This window comes from Staurois parvus, unplaced genomic scaffold (assembly GCF_062004578.1).
Source record: "Staurois parvus isolate SC_StPar_1 unplaced genomic scaffold, SC_StPar_1.0 ptg001407l, whole genome shotgun sequence".
Lineage (NCBI taxonomy): Eukaryota > Metazoa > Chordata > Amphibia > Anura > Ranidae > Staurois > Staurois parvus.
In genome coordinates, this window is record NW_028319203.1 from 232,501 (window position 1) to 252,194 (window position 19,694).

Genomic DNA, 19,694 nt, shown 5'->3' on the forward strand with positions numbered 1-19,694 from the left:
CGGCTGCTCTCAACAGGCTGGTGATCCGATAAAGGTGTCGAAATCCTGTCTTGCACTCAGAGGCAAAGAGGAATTGGATTTCATCTTCCCGGGTTTGTGGAAAAAAGTACAAGATGTCATGGATCTGCGGACAGAACAAAGGATGAGAAAAAACATGAGTTTAGCAACCACCACGTTGAAAATGGAAATGTTCAGTCTGACCACAACTGTAGAGTAGGAATAGTTCAAAGAGCAGAAGGAAAACACACGGAGAATGAACTAGACTATCATTTGTCATTTTTTATTATTTCAACAGTTTTAAAAAAAAATAAAAAAAATACATTAGCCACTTCAGCGCCAAGCCGTTTCTGGCACTTTTTTGTTTACAAGTGTAAATCATTTTTTTTTTTGCTAGAAAATTACTTAGATCCATTATTATTTATATATATATATATTTTTAGCAGAGACCCTAGAGCAGTGATGGCGAACCCGTGGCACGCGTGCCACAGCCGGCACGCCGAGCCTTATCTGTGGGCACGCCAGGAGAATACCGTATTTTTCGCTCCATAAGACGCACTTTTTTTCCCCCAAAAAAGGGGGGAAAATGTCAGTGCGTCTTATGGAGCGAATATAGAGCGGCCGGTCCGGTATTTCCACCGCCGCCGTGTCAGAATACCGGGCCGGCCGCTCAGCTCTGCAGTGGGACCTTACCTGTCCCTCTATCCAGCGGCGCGCTGTCTTCCCGGCTTCTGTAGTGTGCGTGACAGCCGGGTCCCAAGTGCGCATGCGTAAGAAGCAGTGCTCTTTGTGAATGGTAAGGCGGTACCTGGGACACATGACAGATCCCAGAAGCCGCCGGACCAATCACAAAGCGCAGCGCTTCTCGCGCATGCGCACTGGGCATCCGGCTGTCCGACGAGCGCCCACACTACAGAAGCCGGGAAGACAGCGCGCCGCTGGATAAAGGAACAGGTAAGATAAAAAAAAAAACTCTGCGGAAGTAAGAGCGGGTACCTGTCAAATTCAGGTACCCGCTCCCCCTCCCTCCCCAAAGGTCAGTAGTCATCTGTACTGTCCGCAGTCTCTGGTCATCCCTGTGCTTTCCGCAGTCTCTGGTCATCTCCTGTACTGTCCGCAGTCTCTGGTCATCTCCTGTACTGTCCGCAGTCTCTGGTCATCCCTGTGCTTTCCGCAGCCTCTGGTCATCCCTGTACTGTGTCCGCAGCCTCTGGTCATCCCTGTGCTGTGTCCGCAGTCTCTGGTCATCCCTGTACTGTGTCCGCAGTCTCTGGTCATCCCTGTACTGTGTTTGCAGTCTCTGGTCATACCCTGTACTGTGTCCGCAGTCTCTGGTCATCCCTGTACTGTGTCCGCAGTCTCTGGTCATCTCCTGTACTGTGTCCGCAGTCTCTGGTCATCTCCTGTACTGTGTCCGCAGTCTCTGGTCATCTCCTGTACTGTGTCCGCAGTCTCCGGTCATCCCTGTACTGTCCGCAGTCTCTGGTCATACCCTGTACTGTGTCCGCAGTCTCTGGTCATCCCTGTACTGTCCGCAGTCTCTGGTCATCCCTGTACTGTCCGCAGTCTCTGGTCATCCCTGTACTGTGTCCGCAGTCTCTGGTCATCTCCTGTACTGTGTCCGCAGTCTCCGGTCATCCCTGTACTGTCCGCAGTCTCCGGTCATCCCTGTACTGTCCGCAGTCTCTGGTCATACCCTGTACTGTGTCCGCAGTCTCTGGTCATCCCTGTACTGTCCGCAGTCTCTGGTCATCCCTGTACTGTCCGCAGTCTCTGGTCATCCCTGTACTGTCCGCAGTCTCTGGTCATCCCTGTACTGTCCGTAGTCTCTGGTCATCCCTGTACTGTGTCCGCAGTCTCTGGTCATCTCCTGTACTGAGTCCGCAGTCTCTGGTCATCCCTGTACTGTCCGTAGTCTCTGGTCATCCCTGTACTGTGTCCGCAGTCTCTGGTCATCCCTGTACTGTCCGCAGTCTCTGGTCATCCCTGTACTGTCCGTAGTCTCTGGTCATCCCTGTACTGTGTCCGCAGTCTCTGGTCATCCCTGTACTGTGTCCGCAGTCTCTGGTCATCCCTGTACTGTGTCCGCAGTCTCTGGTCATCTCTGTACTGTGTCTGCAGTCTCTGGTCATCTCCTGTACTGTGTCCGCAGTCTCTGGTCATCCCTGTACTGTGTCCGCAGTCTCTGGTCATCTCCTGTACTGTGTCCGCAGTCTCTGGTCATCTCCTGTACTGTGTCCGCAGTCTCTGGTCATCCCTGTACTGTGTCCGCAGTCTCTGGTCATCCCCTGTACTGTGTCCGCAGTCTCTGGTCATCCCTGTACTGTGTCCGCAGTCTCTGGTCATCTCTGTACTGTGTCTGTAGTCTCTGGTCATCCCTGTACTGTTAGTTTGCACTACTGTACGAGTTGTTTTTTCTAAACCAAAAGCTCGATATTCAGGTTTCATTGCAGTGTTGGCACTTTGAAAGAAATAAGTTGGTTTTGGGTTGCAGTTTGGGCACTCGGGCTCAAAAAGGTTCGCCATCACTGCCCTAGAGAATAAAAGAGCGATTGCTGCAATTTTTTGTCATACAGTATTTGCACAGCAGTTTTTTAAAAGCAAAAAATACACTTTTTTTTGGATGTTAATGCAAAAAAACACCATATAAAACACATTTTTTTTTTAGTATAAAAACTGATGTTACGCTGAGTAAATAAATTCCAAACATGCTATGCTTTAAAATTGCATACGCCCATGCAATGGTGTCATATGGCGTAAATTTTACTATCCATAGGTGATGCTTTAAAAGCCTTTACAGGTTACCACTTTAGAGTTATAGAGTAGGTCTAGTGCTGGAATTACTGCCCGTGATCTAACGATTGCGGTGATACCTCACATGTGTGAACCGATCGCTGTTTGCACTCGTGTGGGACTGACCCGTGCGTTTACCTTTGTGCACAAGCACAGGGGGACAGGACACTTTTTAAAAAATGTTTTTAATTATTAATTAATATGTGTTTTATTTTTACACTGTTGCTTTAATTTATTTATTTTTATCAATTTTATTGATGTCACAACCCACATGGAAGAAAAGTATATTTGAAATATATTTTAAAAATATTCTTCCCAAATATATTGCCATATATTTGAGATGCAAAAATTTTGCCCATATTCAATATATTTCAATATATATTTTAAAAATATATATTTTTAAATATATTCTTCAGATTGTTTTTAACATATAAAAAAGTCATTTTAACATATATTTTTACATGTATTTGTAAATGCATTCCAAAAATGTAGATTTGTATTTTTAAAGACATACAGTATATTTGAAATGTATTTTTAAAAATATTTTTCATGTATTTTGTAATAACACATTTCAACATGCAGTGTGTGTGTGTGTGTGTGTGTGTGTATATATATATATATATATATATATATATATATATATATATATATATATATATATATATATATACATACATATATATATATACATATATACATACATATACACACACATATATATACACTGCATGTTGAAATGTGTTATTACAAAATATATGAAAAATATTTTTAAAAATACATTTCAAATATGCTGTATGTCTTTAAAAATACAAATCTCCATTTTTGGAATGCATTTACAAATATATGTAAAAATATATGTTAAAATGACTTTTTTATATGTTAAAAAAAATCTGAACAATATATTTAAAAATATATATTTTTAAAAATATATATATTGAAATATATTGAATATGGCCAAAATTGTAGCATTTCAAATATATGGCAATATATTTGGGAGGAATATTTTTAAAATAGATTTCAAATAAGATTTTTCTTCCATATGGGAAGAAATGTAAACATCCCTTGTGACAGCAATAGGCACAAGACAGGTACTCTTTGTGAGGGATCTAGGGTCAAAAAGACCCCAAATCCCTCCTCTGCACTTAAAAACATTCATAAACCTCAAGATTGCTTTTTTTTTTTTTTCATTAAATGGTGCTGTTTACATCTGGGTAACCTGGAAGTGATGTCATGTTAACCCTTCCGGGTTACCATAGTGGAGACCCAATGCATGTAATATTATTATTATTATTATACAGGATTTATGGCGCCAACAGTTTGCGCAGCGCTTTACAATATAACGGGAGACAATACAGCAACAATACAGTTCAATACAAGAGGGTTAGGAGGGCCCTGATCCTGGAAGCTTACAATCTAAAGGTATTAACGAATGAGCGGCTTGTTAGTCACAGAGATCGATGATGCATGAAAGCCAACTGCTGGCTCTAAAAAACAACACCGGGATGACGCCTGCAGCTGCAGACATCATCCAGGTAGAACGGAGCAAACCCCAGCAACGTACCCAGCAGGGCTGAAGTGGTTAGATGTCGGCAACCTATCACCAACAGGTCTTAGCATAGTGTCAACAGAAACAGTTGGTGGTAGGTCGCCTTGATCCATTTGGTTTGTGAGAGGTCCATATTAATGCCTATGGGTACTGTACAGGGGCGGATTGACCATTTGGAAACTCGGGCACTGCCCGAGGGCCCAGGGTCAGTAGAGAGCCCCATGAGATGCCCCTGGTACCTTTTTCATAGGCTTTTTTGAGTTTGGGCAAGGACACAGGGGCCCCATGATCCTCTATTGCCCAGGGGCCCCATGAGTTGTCAGTCCACCCCTGGTACTGTAGCACACCTCAGTATGTGAAGTGCAGTAGATGAGCAGCTAACGATCAATCAAAAATACAAACTGACATCTATAAGCCATGACCCCTTAAGGGAATCTACGGTTACATACATTTATCCATATATCCGTTGTCTCCTCGTATATCACAAGCGGTGCTAAGGAGTCCGATGTGGATTCTGACAGCCGATGGTGCTCTGAAAGGTCTTTAAAAGGTGCCACGAACAAGGAGGGTGGGATGAGGACGATCTGCAGACGTGTCTGTGGACGATCTAGCAGGACAGCCCAGGCACTGCACATGTAGACAAGAAAAAAGTTAGGAGATACATGTAAAAGTCTGTGTGTTGCACATCCACAAATACACTTGATACAAACCCTGCAAGCGACAGGCATACAAGATGCAACTGCAGATCTCTTACTGTGAAAATGCTAGTTGCCTGGCTGCTGTGCTGACCCTTTGTTTTAATATTTCAGTTACTGACCCACAAGTATACAGATAAAGCCTTTTTTGATATATGTGTTCCAGAATGGTGACTTAGCCTCAGTGCCCACATGGAAGAAAAATATATTTGAAATATATTTTAAAAATATTCTTCCCAAATATATTGCCATATATTTGAAATGCTACAATTTAGGCCATATTCAATATATTTCAATAAACATATATATATATATATATATATATATACACACACACATACACACTGCATGTTGAAATGTGTTTTTATTACAAAATATATGAAAAATATTTTTAAACATACATTTCAAATATACTGTATGTCTTTAAAAATACAAATCTACATGTTTGGAATGCCTTTACAAATATTTGTAAAAATATATGTTAAAATTACTTTTTTATATGTTAAAAAAAATCTGAAGAATATATTTAAAAAAATATATATATATTTTTTTAAATATATATATTAAATATATTCTTCAGCTGCACTGATGGGGCGCTGATGAGGCTGCTCTGATGGGGAGCTCATGAGGCTGCACTGATGGGGAGCTCATGAGGCTGCACTGATGGGGAGCTCATGAGGCTGCACTGATGGGGAGCTCATGAGGCTGCACTGATGGGGAGCTCATGAGGCTGCACTGATGGGGAGCTCATGAGGCTGCACTGATGGGGAGCTCATGAGGCTGCACTGTTGGGGAGCTCATGAGGCTGCACTGATGGGGAGCTCATGAGGCTGCACTGATGGGGAGCTCATGAGGCTGCACTGATGGGGAGCTCATGAGGCTGCACTGATGGGGAGCTCATGAGGCTGCACTGATGGGGAGCTCATGAGGCTGCACTGATGGGGAGCTCATGAGGCTGCACTGATGGGGAGCTCATGAGGCTGCACTGATGGGGAGCTCATGAGGCTGCACTGATGGGGAGCTCATGAGGCTGCACTGATGGGGAGCTCATGACGCTGCACTGATGGGGCACTGATCAGGCTGCTCTGATGGGGCACTGATCAGGCTGCTCTGATGGGGCACTGATCAGGCTGCTCTGATGGGGCACTGATCAGGCTGCTCTGATGGGGCACTGATCAGGCTGCTCTGATGGGGCACTGATCAGGCTGCTCTGATGGGGCACTGATCAGGCTGCTCTGATGGGGCACTGATCAGGCTGCTCTGATGGGGCACTGATCAGGCTGCTCTGATGGGGCACTGATCAGGCTGCTCTGATGGGGCACTGATCAGGCTGCTCTGATGGGGCACTGATCAGGCTGCTCTGATGGGGTTGCACTGATTATCTGGGTACTGACGATCAGAGCCCTGACTATCAGTGTAAATGTGTGCTGTCACAGGATCACTGATTATAGGCCCTCCTTTCCTCACACAGTGACAGTGGTGAGGAAAGGAAATGCTGATAACTGTCAATTTTTTACATTTGATCAGCTGTGATTGGACACAGCAGATGACATGGTAAAGGACTGCTGTGATTGGCTCTTCATCATGATCTGTAATCAGCGGTCTCCAAAGGACACAGCTATCACAGAGCACGCCCCGTGGGCGCTCGGGGGGGGGGTTGTGGTTTCTGGGAAGATGTCTATAGACGCCTTCCCAGAACTAGACAACCACGCTGTAGCTTCTTTAGGCTATAGCGCGGATGGCAGCTGGTTAATGAATGTGATAGCTTTGTTGGGTGGGTAGGTTTTGGTATCGATGCTTATTGTGGTTTGGTCATTTATTTAATTTTTAGGTGGATATCAACATACAGTCACTACATCTTTCTCTTGGTGGAGGTAGTTTGTTGGGTACGGCCTCCGTCACCTTCCTATGTGGTCCAGTGCCTCTGATGCCATCCCCCTTCCGCTGAATTTGTGGCAGGGGATTAGGCTCATACAGTGCTTCGGGTGGAAGCTGGTCTGGGGATATGGGGGTATGTGCATGTCCATCATATGAATCTGGTGTGGTAGGCTGTACACTCAATTAATTAAATGATTAGGTTACATATACTGTGTTTGATGTGATTATTATGTAGTATGATCATTTCTATCTATGTAGATGCTCCTGTGAAGTCACTGAGGAAGCAGTGTGTTACTGTGAAACATGCTGGACTACACCCATACAGGACTACACAAGCATCCAACGTTGAAGCGGAGTTCCACTCACCCTGTCCAACAATAAAAGCTACAAAAATTGTAGCTGCTGACTTTTAAAAAAACAGCCACTTGCCTGTCCCTCGGTGTGTGTCCCGCAGCCCGTTTCACTGGCCGTCCTGTATTCCAGGAGGCCGGCATCTTCAGTGTGGGCACCCGGCTGTGCAGCTTGAGGCTTCACAGCCGGGTACCCACTGTGCGTGCGCAAGTAGCGCTGTGCTTCATGAATGGTCCTGTAGTCTTCTGGGACCTGTCACGTGTCCCAAAAGACTACGGGGAGGGAGGAAGGGAGAACACCTTCTGCTTCCGATCGCCTAGGCCAGTGGTGGGCAACCTTTTTTTTCAACTGAGCCAAATCTCGCCAAAACCACGATTGAAATTTATTTTGAGAGCCACATTTTTAAAACTGAAAATACATCCCCCATATAGTAATTCATCCCCCCATATAGTAATTCATCCCCCATATAGTAATTCATCCCCCATAGTAATTCATCCCCCATATAGTAATTCATCCCCCATAGTAATTCATCCCCCATATAGTAATTCATCCCCCATATAGTAATTCATCCCCCATATAGTAATTCATCCCCCATAGTAATTCATCCCCCATATAGTAATTCATCCCCCATAGTAATTCATCCCCCATATAGTAATTCATCCCCCATAGTAATTCATCCCCCATATAGTAATTCATCCCCCATATAGTAATTCATCCCCCATAGTAATTCATCCCCCATATAGTAATTCATCCCCCATATAGTAATTCATCCCCCATATAGTAATTCATCCCCCCTATAGTAATTCATTCCCCATATTGTCTCAATTCACTTACCTTTGCTCCGCGCGTTCCTCTCGCCGTGTTCCCGTCTTCAGGGCGGACTGTGAGAGGAGAGGAGTTCGTCACGCTGCCCCGCCTACATCCTGACAGCCAATGTTTGCCACGCTCCGCGGGCTGGATTAAAAGGTCCGCCGGGCTGTATACGGCCCGCGGGCCATAGATTGCCCATTGCTGGGCTAGCTGCAGAGTCCTGACTTTTGGGGCGGCCGCCCGAGAGGAGGGAGGGAGGGGAGCGGGCGCCCGGCACACAGACGAGCCGCATTAAAGTGTGTAAAGAGCCGCATGTGGCTCGCGAGCCGCGGCTTGCCGACCACTGGCCTAGGCCAAGGGTAGGCAACCTGAGAGCCGCAGGACTACAAGTTTCATCATTCCTCTGCAAGTCATAGCTGTAACTGTCAGTTTTGTAATCTTTGCAATGCCTCATGGGAAATGTAGTTCCACAACAGCTAGAGAGCCACAGGTTGCCTACCCCTGGCCTAGGCGGTCGGACCGGAAGTGGGAATGGGTACCTGTCAAATTCGGGTACCCGCTTTCCCCCCCGCCCCCCAAAGGTGCCAATCCTTAATGAGGAACAGGGGAGCAGTCCTTAAAGCGGAACTTACCCGTTTGGGTGGAGCTCCGCTTTAAGTCTTCACATAACCCTTTGTGTTTTTATGGTCTATTGTATATATCGCCAATGGTGATGATTATGTAGACATTTTTTATTGATCAATACTCTAATAAAATTATAGATTTTATTCACATAGTGTGTTTTTGACTGTAATACAAAGCCTGTAAAGTCCCGAGTATTGCATGTGGAATATTTTAGTCCTAATGAGTTTTGTCAAAAAAATATGGGATGTGGCATCGTATGCGGATATTGGGATCTGGTTTATCCACTTGACCTCTGAAAGGTTTCACCCCTTCATGACCAGGCCAGTTTTTCCTATTTAGCACTGCGCTACTTTAACAGGTAATTGCGCGGTCATGTAATGCTGTACCCAAATAAAATTTATATAATTTTTTTCACACAAATAGAGCTTTCATATGGTAGTATTTGATCACCACTGGGTTTTTGATTTTCTTCCGATGTAAGTGAAAATAGGAAAAAAAAAAAACACAACTTTATATTTTTACTTTCTGCTTTAAAACATAATAATAAAAAAATCAAATTTCTTCATAAATTTTGGCCAAAATGTATTCTGCTACATGTCTTTGGTAAGAAAAAAGAAAAAAAAAAGAAAAACAATAAGTGTATATTGATTGGTTTGTGTGAAAGTTATAGTGTCTAAAAAGTATAGGATATATAATGGAATTCTTTATTTATTGATACTAAAAGCGGTGATCAGGTGATTGGGACTGCGACAGTGCAGCTGGCATTCTGACACTAACTGACACTGACGGGAACTAACATCTCCAGTGACACTAATAGAGTGATCTGTGGTATACACTTTCACTGTACTAATGACACTGGCTGGGAAGGGGTTAAACACAAGGGCGATCAAGGGGTTAAAGGTGTGCCTAACAATGTGTAACGTGTATATTATGTGCTGATTTTACTAATTGATCTCTTTGTTTCTCATCCTTGCTTTGCAAAAATGAGAAACAGACAAATCGTTCCCTCTGTACAGAGCTCTGTGTTGATTGTCAACACAGGGCTCTGGGCTGTGACTGGATACAGCCACTTAGCAAGTTCTGGCCAGGGACCTGCTGACAGACTCCCACTGTGTGCTGCGACTGGCGGCCTATGCAGGCAAAGCAATGTACTGTTACGTCGCCGCCTGTTCCTGGGTTTCAGGTGCGCGCACCCCGCCCGTCTGAAACCAGGAAACAGGCAGCGACGTAACAGTAAGTTGCCTTCCATCAAGGGTGTGAAATTTTTTTTAAAAACTACTTGTTCAAGGGACTAAACTGGGGGTCCAATCTACTTGTCCCTCATTACAATCTACTTGTCCTGATTAAAAAAAAAAAATTGCCAGGATGGAAGGGTTGATGTTTTTATTAGGCAGAGGTGCTTTTAAAAACGAAAGGGGCTTTGCGGCAACTTAAACTGATAGAAAATTTCTTAGAACCCCCAAACATATATTTTTTTTTAACCCCTTCGCGCCAGCGCCTCCTGGCCCTTTAAGGGTTTCAGAAGCCGGGAGGCGGTCGCGGGTTTAGGGTCATGTGATCGCCGTGACCCGCCGGTCACATGATCGTGAAAGGTCCCGATCGAAAGAGGAGATCGGGACCTTTCCGTGAGTACCGGACATGTGTGCTGGGAGCGCGCAGGGTGCGCGCTTCCAGCACATATCTTCTTTTTTAATAGAATGCAAATGTGCGGCCGCTCTGCGTCTTGGCCCAGATGCTGGGAGGCCGTACATTTGCGTTTGGCCAGCATGAAGAGGTTAAAGCAGAGGCCCTAGAGAATAAATTGATGCGTTTTGCAATTTTTTCTATGTAATGCAGTGTTTGCACAGTGTTTTTCAAACAGACTTTTTTTTTAAAAATGCACTCTTTTGAATTTTAATGCAAAAAAAAAAACCACAATACTAAACTAAAATTTTACTATCCATACGTGACTTTTTCACAGCCTTTACAGAGAAGGTGTGGTACTGGAATTACTGCCCATGATCTGACGTTCTCAGTGATGCATCATGTGTGGGCAGATTGCTGTTTGTGTGTGTGCAGGACCGAAGCGTGTTTGCCTTTGTGAGCGGGGAAGGGGGTGCTTTAAAAAAATTATTAAAAACTTTTTATTTTAACTCTGTCGCTTCATTTTTTTTTCTTTCTTGATCACTTTTATTGCCGTCACAAAGAATGTAAACATCCCTTGTGACAGCAATAGGCAGTGACAGGTGTGCTTTATCACGCGATCTGGTGTCAATAAGACCCCATATCCCTCCTCTGCCGTTAAATCGGTGTAATCAAAATCATTCCATTTTTAAAATGGCGCCATTTACATAGGAGAAACCATAAGTTATGTACGCTCATGGCTTCCTGTTTTCTATATCATAGAGGCGAACAGAGCGGTTCCAGTCTTTGTTTGCTTTTATGATCAGCCGGCGGAAGCGCCAGAAGGTTGTTCAGGTGTCCTCGTGCGATGAGACAGCCCACGGAAGGGGAGATGTCCCAACCCGCTGCTTGCAAAAGCAATCCAATGGCTAGTTAGTTTTTGGACTTTTTCATTCACATAGCAAAAAAAATAAAATCCCAGTAGTGAATAAATACCACCAAAATAAAGCTTTATCTGTCTCAAACAAATGCTAAAAAATTAATATGGGTAAAGTGTTGCATGACCGCATTGTCATTCAAAGTGTGATAGTGCTGAAAGCTGAAAATTGGCCTGGACTGGAAGGGGTTGACAGTGTCCGGACTGGAATTGATTAACCTAAAACGTGGCTTTTTATTAAAGCAGAGCTCCACCCAAAAGGGGAAGTTCCGCTTTAAGTCTTTGTTCCCCACTCCCCATTAAGGATTGGCACCCGTGGGGAGCGGGTACCCGAATTTGACAGGTACCCGCTCCAACTTCCACTGCGATCGCCTAGGTCAACAGAAGTGGAAGTTGTCCTCCCCATAGTCTTCTGTCTCCGCTTTAAGTTGCCACATGGCAAATGACGATTTAACCCCTGGCTTGCAGTTCAAAGGCTGACTCTAACCCATAGGAAAGGGGAAGGTCTACAAGGTAAGTTTAGTCTCTGATGCACCTGGTGACATACCAGCAAAACCATCAGACCACCTTCTGCGGCAGTTATCTGGTTGGCCCCTGTTGGGCGATCTTGATTGATAGAGGATGTTATGGATCGATAAGTATTTGCTTGTTCTACTTATGCCATGGCTCATGGATTAGTCTCTATGTATGGACACATTGCACTTATTATGGAAGGCTTTTGAATTTATACACATGGAGATTGCCAATGTCACAAGTCAGCCTGCAGTTTCTTGTTTGTGTTCTTACCTCCTTGCTGCAATGCTGTTCCTGATCTCTTTCACATGTGTGTCTTTCTGTGCTCACCTATGGGTGTCATCTGCTGTTCTCCCACTTTTATTTCCTTCCTTTCCATCACTTCCTGGCCCGCCTCCTTGTTTGCTTGTCTATATAAGACATGCTCAGTCTAGGCCACTTTGCCTGAGCAACTTCCTAGCTGTCTGAGCTCCTGTGTGTTGCTATCTCCTGTATCCTGCATTGACTACTTGTGTACCGACCCCTGCTTTGTTCTCTGACTGTGCTTGTTTTCTGCCTGTCCTGACCTCGCCTAGTCTATTGGATTTCCATTTTGTCTCTTCCCATTGTACTCTGCTCCCGCAAGTGGTCTTCTCATCCTCAGCTGGGCGTACCCGGGGGCCACGACCTGGTCCCAGCTTGCTGCAAGTCCATCCCCACCATCAGGGGCTCTGGTGAAGAAGCAGGCTGGAGCTTAGACTCCGCGCCCTGGGGAACCCCAAGTTGACTATCTACAAGGGCTCACAGCTTATATATGACCAGACACTATTACTGGCATTTATCTGTGGGGATTGCCATTTTGTCTGTTTGATGCATGATCCACTTTAGTGTGGATTTGTTTCGGAATTCAGGGCTAGCCCTGATTTACTGCAGCGTTCTGGTCAGTTCACCAGACTCCATGAGTACTACATGTGACATTACCCCCACCGTGGAAGTATTATTCCAGTCAGACATATTTGAAGTTACTTTGTTGTGTAATGTCTGGTTCACCCCACTGCACAATGAGCTGAGTGCACTGAATGTTAAATATGCATGGTGCAGGAATTAACGTATCCACTTCAGCTGCGAAGGTTCTACTCTCTTCATGACCAGGACATTTTTTGCTATTCGACACTACTTTAACTGACAATTGCACGGTCATGCAACATTGTACCCAAATAAAGTTTATAGCATTTTTTTCCACCACAAATAGAGCTTTCTGTTGGTGGTATTTCATCACCACTGGGATTTTTATTTTTTATGATAGAAACTAAGACAAGAGCACTAATCATTGGCCGGGACCCACTGATCGGCTTATGCTGTAGCGAATGACAGCACAGCTGGGACAGTGGACGTGCGTGCACCCCCGACCCGGAAATACATGTATGTGACCTGGCGCAGGAGAGTGGATGGCCTGTAGTATATCTGGATGGGCCGGTCAACAAGCGATTATTCAAAAAAAAAAAAAAAAAAAAAAAAGAAAGACCACTCACTACTTTCCATCAGGAGTCCATCCAGCTCTAGCTATGTATTCACACCCTGCAAAAAGCACTTCAAACGGCTGCCGGAGTTCCTTGTCTACCACATCCAACACCTACAGAAATAAACATAGGTTGGTGTTTGCAGAACAGTTCACCCAAGATCTAATATAAACCCTTAAGGTATATGCAGACAGATGAAGACTCTCCGCTACTCTTAGGCTGGACATACAATTTTCTTGAGATTTTTGGTTTAGATTTACCAAAAACCAAATAATATGAGGTCAAACCTAACACTTTCAATTGTATCCAATTAGGCAGGCTCTTGTCCTACATAGTTGAAGGTAAATCTAAAGGAAACTGGGCAGCAATTGGACAGAAAATTGCAAAGTGTATGGCCAGCCTTAAATTGTAAGCTCCCAGGATCAGGCCCTCCTAACCCTCTTGTATTGAACTGTATTGTCTCCCTTTATATTGTAAAGTGCTGAGCAAACTGTTGGCACTATATATGTCCTGTATAATAATAATACATATGATATCAGTCCTCACACGGGATGACAACCCAGACACTGCAGTAACCACTAAAAGAAGAATCTCAACTTTGGGCAAATAAATTAGGGCACAAGAGTAATGGTTTATGAGGGAGGTGTTCTGTAGCACCACACCTAATACATACCAATAAAAAATTATCCGCTTGCAGTGGGGCTGTGCCTGCAATGCAAGGGTTATTTGCTTGTTTATGTCTAGGGCAGGGGAAGGCAACCTGAGAGCCGCAGGACTACAAGTTCCATCATGCCTCTGCAAGTCATAGCTGTAACTGTCAGTTTTGTAATCTCTGCAATGCCACATGGGAAATGTAGTTCCACAACAGCTAGAGAGCCGCAGGTTGCCTACCCCACTCTAGGGGAACAATAAAAGGAGATTGCCCCTTTCACACGGTGGGTCTGATCATGTCCGCCTGTCAGTTTTTCAGGAGGAAATGATTGGATTGTCCATTCACCCCCATGGACAAGCTTGTGTAAATGAGTGCGTGTTCATTTACACCTGCCTACCTCAGGGTCCAATCGAGTTTATTAAAAAAAAAAAAAAAAAAAAAATGGAAGGGGATCCATCCTCTTCCATTTAGGCAGATGGGATTAGAGAGTAGTCTGTTTACAGTCAGATGCCCATTGAGCCAGTCAGCAGGGAGACGCCGATCAGCAGGGGACCTGTGAATAGATTCCCCACTGATCGAGATGGAGTTTGCCCCTTGTGAAAGGGGCCATATACTTACCTGATCCCCTGCTCCTCCCCACAGCCAGACTGGCTCCTGCAGCTTCTAAACCACTGCACTCCACCAGTCTAGGGTCTTAACGTCATCAAGACAAAAGCAGGATCCATAGCCCCGCTCTGGATGTTAAGACACCAAGGGACAGTCCACAACCAGATTGTGGGGAAGTCCCATCTGTCGGAGGAGTGAAGGATCAGGTAAGTAAAAGTGTTTCTCTTCTTCCTTGGACAAAACATGCTATTAACCCTTGCAGTGTGAGCACAGCCCTACTGCAAGGGATCTTTTTTTTTCAGCCCGGAGTTGAGCTTTAAAAAAAAACAAAAAAAAAAAACCTTGTTTCAAAGAAATACAAGGGTCCTAAAAATGACGGTGGTATGCTTGTGCCAGAAGGGTGACACAAAGTACTGACACTAGAGACAGTAAAACATTTCACATTAAACCCAATTGCACATTTGATGTCCCTTTAGGCTAGGTTCACATCTGTGCGGGTGGTGACGCTGCGGATCCACGCGCACAGAGGAATGCAGACCCGCGGGCGGGTGCTATTAGTTCTTTTTTTTTTTATTTAAATTTTTCAGATAAACAAGTTATACAAACATACTCATTAAAACCTCAGCATATTATCAAAACATTTATCGTTTCATCCCTCCCCCACCCAAGTATTGGAGGAAACAGGAGGTGCCGAAAACAAAAGACTGGGTGGACAGGGTGGATCAAATATGTAAATTGGAGGAACTTTATGATTTGAATGAAGATAAGATGGAGAGTCACCATACAAGTACACTCCCTCATCATCTCACGCCTTGACTACTGCAACTCTCTTCTCATTGGCCTACCCAAGTGCAGGCTCTCCCCGCTCCAGACCATCCTGAACTCAGCGGCCAGACTCATCCACCTCACCAGCCGCTCCACCTCTGCCTCTCCCTCCACTGGCTCCCGATTGCCCAACGCATCAAATTCAAACTTCTAATCCTGACCTACAAAGCCATTCACAACACTGCCCTTAACTACCTCACCAACCTGATCCCCAAGTACCACCCTACTCGTACCCTTCGCTCCTCACAGGACCTCCTTCTATCCTGCTCCCTGGTCTCCTCCTCCCACGCACGACTGCAGGACTTCTCCAGGTCCTCCCCCATCCTCTGGAACTCACTGCCCCAATCCATCCGACTGTCGCCTTCCCTCCCCACATTCAGGCGCTCCCTCAAAACCCAACTCTTCAGGGAAGCCTACCCCACCCTCACCTAACTGCCATTCTCCCTCATTCCTCCCACCACTTCATTCCCCACAGCCACTTCCTACTGTACCATTACCCCCTCCCTCCTAGATTGTAAGCTTGAAAGAGTAGGGCCCTCTTACCCCTCGTACGCTGTCTGTTTTTGTTGTACTGTGCCATGTATTGTTCCCCCTATTGTACAGCGCTGAGCAAACCCTTTGGCGCTATATAAACTCGATGTAATAATAATAATAATAATAATACAAGATGGAACAAATAGGAGGCATTCAAAAAGTCAAGGCTAGCTTTAGAGGTTATGGGGGATTAACATAGAATAATATGGAAACATATTTTGTTCTTCTTTTATAGGGATTACGATCTCCAGAAATTAACAAATGAACAGGAAAATGCAGAGAAGAAGGGTTCAGGGATTGGATGGGGAGGGATGGGTGGTATATAGGTAGGGGGGAGGGGATGAAACGATAAATGTTTTGAAAAAAAAAATAAATAAATAAATAAAATTGGGTGCCATTAGTTCTGTTACGTCGCCCGCACTGGAAACCACAACCGTACTGGGAACCTCGGCTGCGTTTTCAGAAGAAGTGCCGGGACTTCTCTGAGTGTCACAGGGCTCGGGGGTCCATTCAAATGAATGGGCTCTCGTGCCAGCGCAAAACACGGCCCGCACGGTCGCATAGATGTGAACCAGGGCTTAAAAAGTTAGTTTGGAGCCTCCGACACACCTACCTGCACCCTAACCAATCACAGCAGGGTTTATCCCAGAATAATGAGAAATCTTTCAAGCAATTATAAAGACAGTTTTTGCCTGTTAAAGAGTATATTCTCCTTTCTGCAATAAGGGTCAGATTTAGTTACAATACTTGTAAATCAACTCTTTGGTCTTCCTCTGCCATTACAGTTGGCAGTCATCTCTAAACACTCACTGCCTCGGAATCCTTTCCACCATACATAATTTATATGATGTAAGGAAGGGGGGGTTAAATGAAACTCAGATAAGAAAAGTAACGCACTCACCCTGCCTTCTGAATCCACTGTTATCTCCGACAACTTAAATGCCACTTTTGGATTGGCAGTCCCTGAAAATTGAGTCAAAGTACAAAGAGACATTTTATAAAAATCCAGACAACTATTTCTGCAAACTCTACAGTGACCATTTCCCTACTTCAGACACGAGTTGATGCTCACCAGCTTTAGGGTACCTAAATGAATCTGTCCTGCGAGTCTCCAGCATTGGGGATGTCACATGAATTATTTCCACCTCAGATTCATCATTCTCTTCATATAGGACACGCAGAATCTGACCTCCTGAAGGTGCTGAGATAAAAAAAAAAATGAAAGAGGGGGAAAAGGTGTGTATTGTGAACCTAGCTATCATGACAATGAAAATCACATCATATAAATCATTTGGATTTAAAATATTTTCAAGGTGTGCAAATAGTAAACAGATACCAAACATGTCACGCTTTAACCACTTCAAGTCTGAACACTTTCACCCTCTTCCACTCCAGGCCAATTTTCAACTTTCAGCGCTATCACACTTTGAGTTGCAATTACTCAGTCATGCAACACTGTACCCATATGAAATTTTTATCCTTTTTTTTGAGACAAATAAAGCTTTCTTTAGGTGGTATTTGATCACCACTGGGTTTTAAATTTTATTGCTATATAAATGAAAAATTACCGAAATTTAAAAAAAAAAAAATTGTTTTTTAGTTATAAAATTTGGCAGATAATTTTTCTTCAGAAATTTAGGCCAAAATGTATTCTGCTACATTTTTGGGGTAAAAATAATCATAAACAGTTTGTATTATTTAGTTTTTGTGAAAGCTATAGAATCTACAAACTATGGGATATATATTTGAAAACGGATTAGTTGAGATCCTAAAATTCCGGACTCTGGTATGGCATATGGCAAGGATCAGGACGATGGTATGGCGGTGATCAGGATGCTGTTATGGGGTATGGGGGTGCTCAGGATGCTGGTGTGGGGTATGGCGGTGATCAGGACGCTGGTCTGGGGTATGGTGCTGATCAGGACGCTGGTATGGGGTATGGCGGTGATCAGGATGCTGGTCTGGGGTATGGCAGGGATCAAGGTGATGGTATGGGGTATGGCGGTGATCAGGACGCTGGTATGGGGTATGGCGGTGATCAGGACGCTGGTATGGGGTATGGCGGTGATCAGGACGCTGGTATGGCGGTGATCAGGACGCTGGTATGGGGTATGGCGGTGATCAGCACGCTGGTATGGGGTATGGCGGTGATTAGTATGCTGGTACGGGGTATGGCGGTGATCAGGATGCTGGTACGGGGTATGGCGGTGATCAGGATGCTGGTACGGGGCATGGTGGTGATCAGGATGCTGGTATGGGGTATGGTGGTGATCAGGATGCTGGTACGGGGCATGGTGGTGATCAGGATGCTGGTATGGCGGTGATCATGATGCTGGTATGGCGGTGATCAGGATGCTGGTATGGAAGTGATAAGGATGCTGGTATGGTGGTGATCAAGATGCTGGTATAGGGGTGATCAGTATGCTGGTATGGTGTATGGTGGTGATCAGGGTGCTGGTATGGTGTGTGGAGGTGATCAGGTCGCTGGTATGGTGTATGGAGGTGATCAGGGTGCTGGTATGGCATATTGCGCATGCCTGTGAAACTCTGACAAACTAAGATATATGAAATAATCTATACGTTACGCTTTAAAATAGAAATACAGAACCATAGGCAACTTTTATGAACATAGTCTTGCCTTCCTCCCAAAGCTGACTGTGAGATGATTACACGACTTGGAAACCCTCGGTCTCCTTCTGCTCTACTTTCCTGTCCCCAAATAGCTGGATGGTATGTGTTGTTTTCTAATAAGCAGACCTAAGATATCTGAATGCGATTGGATCGTTTCAGCTAGTGGTTCGATAAGTAAATTAAATATCGTTGGTGATAAGGGGCATCTCTGTAGGGAACCATTAGTAATCAGAAAAGGTTTCGATAACATCTCTGATGTGTATACTTGTACAGGAGGGTTAGAATACAGGGCTAGAATAGCTCGATATATTAAGCCACTTAAACCAAATTTTTGTAACATATGAGACATGTAGGACCAATGTATGCGGTCGAATGCTTTCTCAGCATCAACAAACATCATAAAATAGAATATTCGAGTTGATTTAGCATAAAAGATGGCATTTATCATTCGTCTCGTAGCATCAGAAGAATGTCTACCAGGCGTGAAATCTGATTGGTCAGTCTTGACCTATAATGGAAACAGCTTTGTAAGGCGTCGAGCTATTAATTTGGCATTTTTACATCTACATTTAGCAGTGATATACAGTCATGGCCGAAATTGTTGGCACCCTTGATATTTTTCCTGAAAATCAAGTATTTCACACAAAAAAGGTATTGCATTAACACATGTTTTGCTATACACATGTTTATTCCCTTTGTATGTATTGGAACAAATATAAAACAGAGGCAGAAAAGCAAATATGACATAATGTCACACAAAACCCCAAAAATGGGCTGGACAAAAGTATTGGCACCCTTAACTTAATATTTGGTTGCACACCCTTTGGAAAACATAACTGAAATCAGTCGCTTCCTATAACCATCAATAAGCTTCTGACACCTCTCACCCGGAATTTTGGACCACTCTTCCTTTGCAAACAGCTCCAGGTCTCTCTTATTGGAAGGACACCTTTTCCCAACAGCAATTTTAAGATCTCTCCACAGGTGTTCAATGGGATTTAGATCTGGGCTCATTGCTGGCCACTTCAGAACTCTCCAGCGCTTCTTTGCCATCCATTTCTGAGTGCTTTTTGACGTATGTTTGGGGTCATTGTCCTGCTGGAAGACCCAGGATCTTGGACGCAAACCCAGCTTTCTGACACTGGGCCCTACAGTGCGACCCAAAATCCTTTGGTAATCCTCAGATTTCATGATGCCTTGC

General features: G+C 44.3%; 1 protein-coding gene across 4 annotated transcripts in view; it reads right to left on the bottom strand.

The window, feature by feature from the left end:
- Positions 1–19,694, bottom strand: part of DPP8 (dipeptidyl peptidase 8) — a 90,820-nt gene that overhangs the window by 44,320 nt on the left and 26,806 nt on the right. For all 4 annotated transcript variants that reach the window (XM_089661922.1, XM_089661924.1, XM_089661923.1 and 1 more), the window contains exons 6-10: positions 16,935–17,063; positions 16,764–16,825; positions 13,258–13,358; positions 4,786–4,963; positions 1–124 (exon numbers count right to left, since the gene is read on the bottom strand). The exon at positions 1–124 ends at the window's left edge or, in 3 of these variants, runs on beyond it. In XM_089661922.1, coding sequence (XP_089518048.1) covers positions 1–124; positions 4,786–4,963; positions 13,258–13,358; positions 16,764–16,825; positions 16,935–17,063 — 594 coding nt within the window. The remainder of the gene's footprint in view (positions 125–4,785; positions 4,964–13,257; positions 13,359–16,763; positions 16,826–16,934; positions 17,064–19,694) is intronic.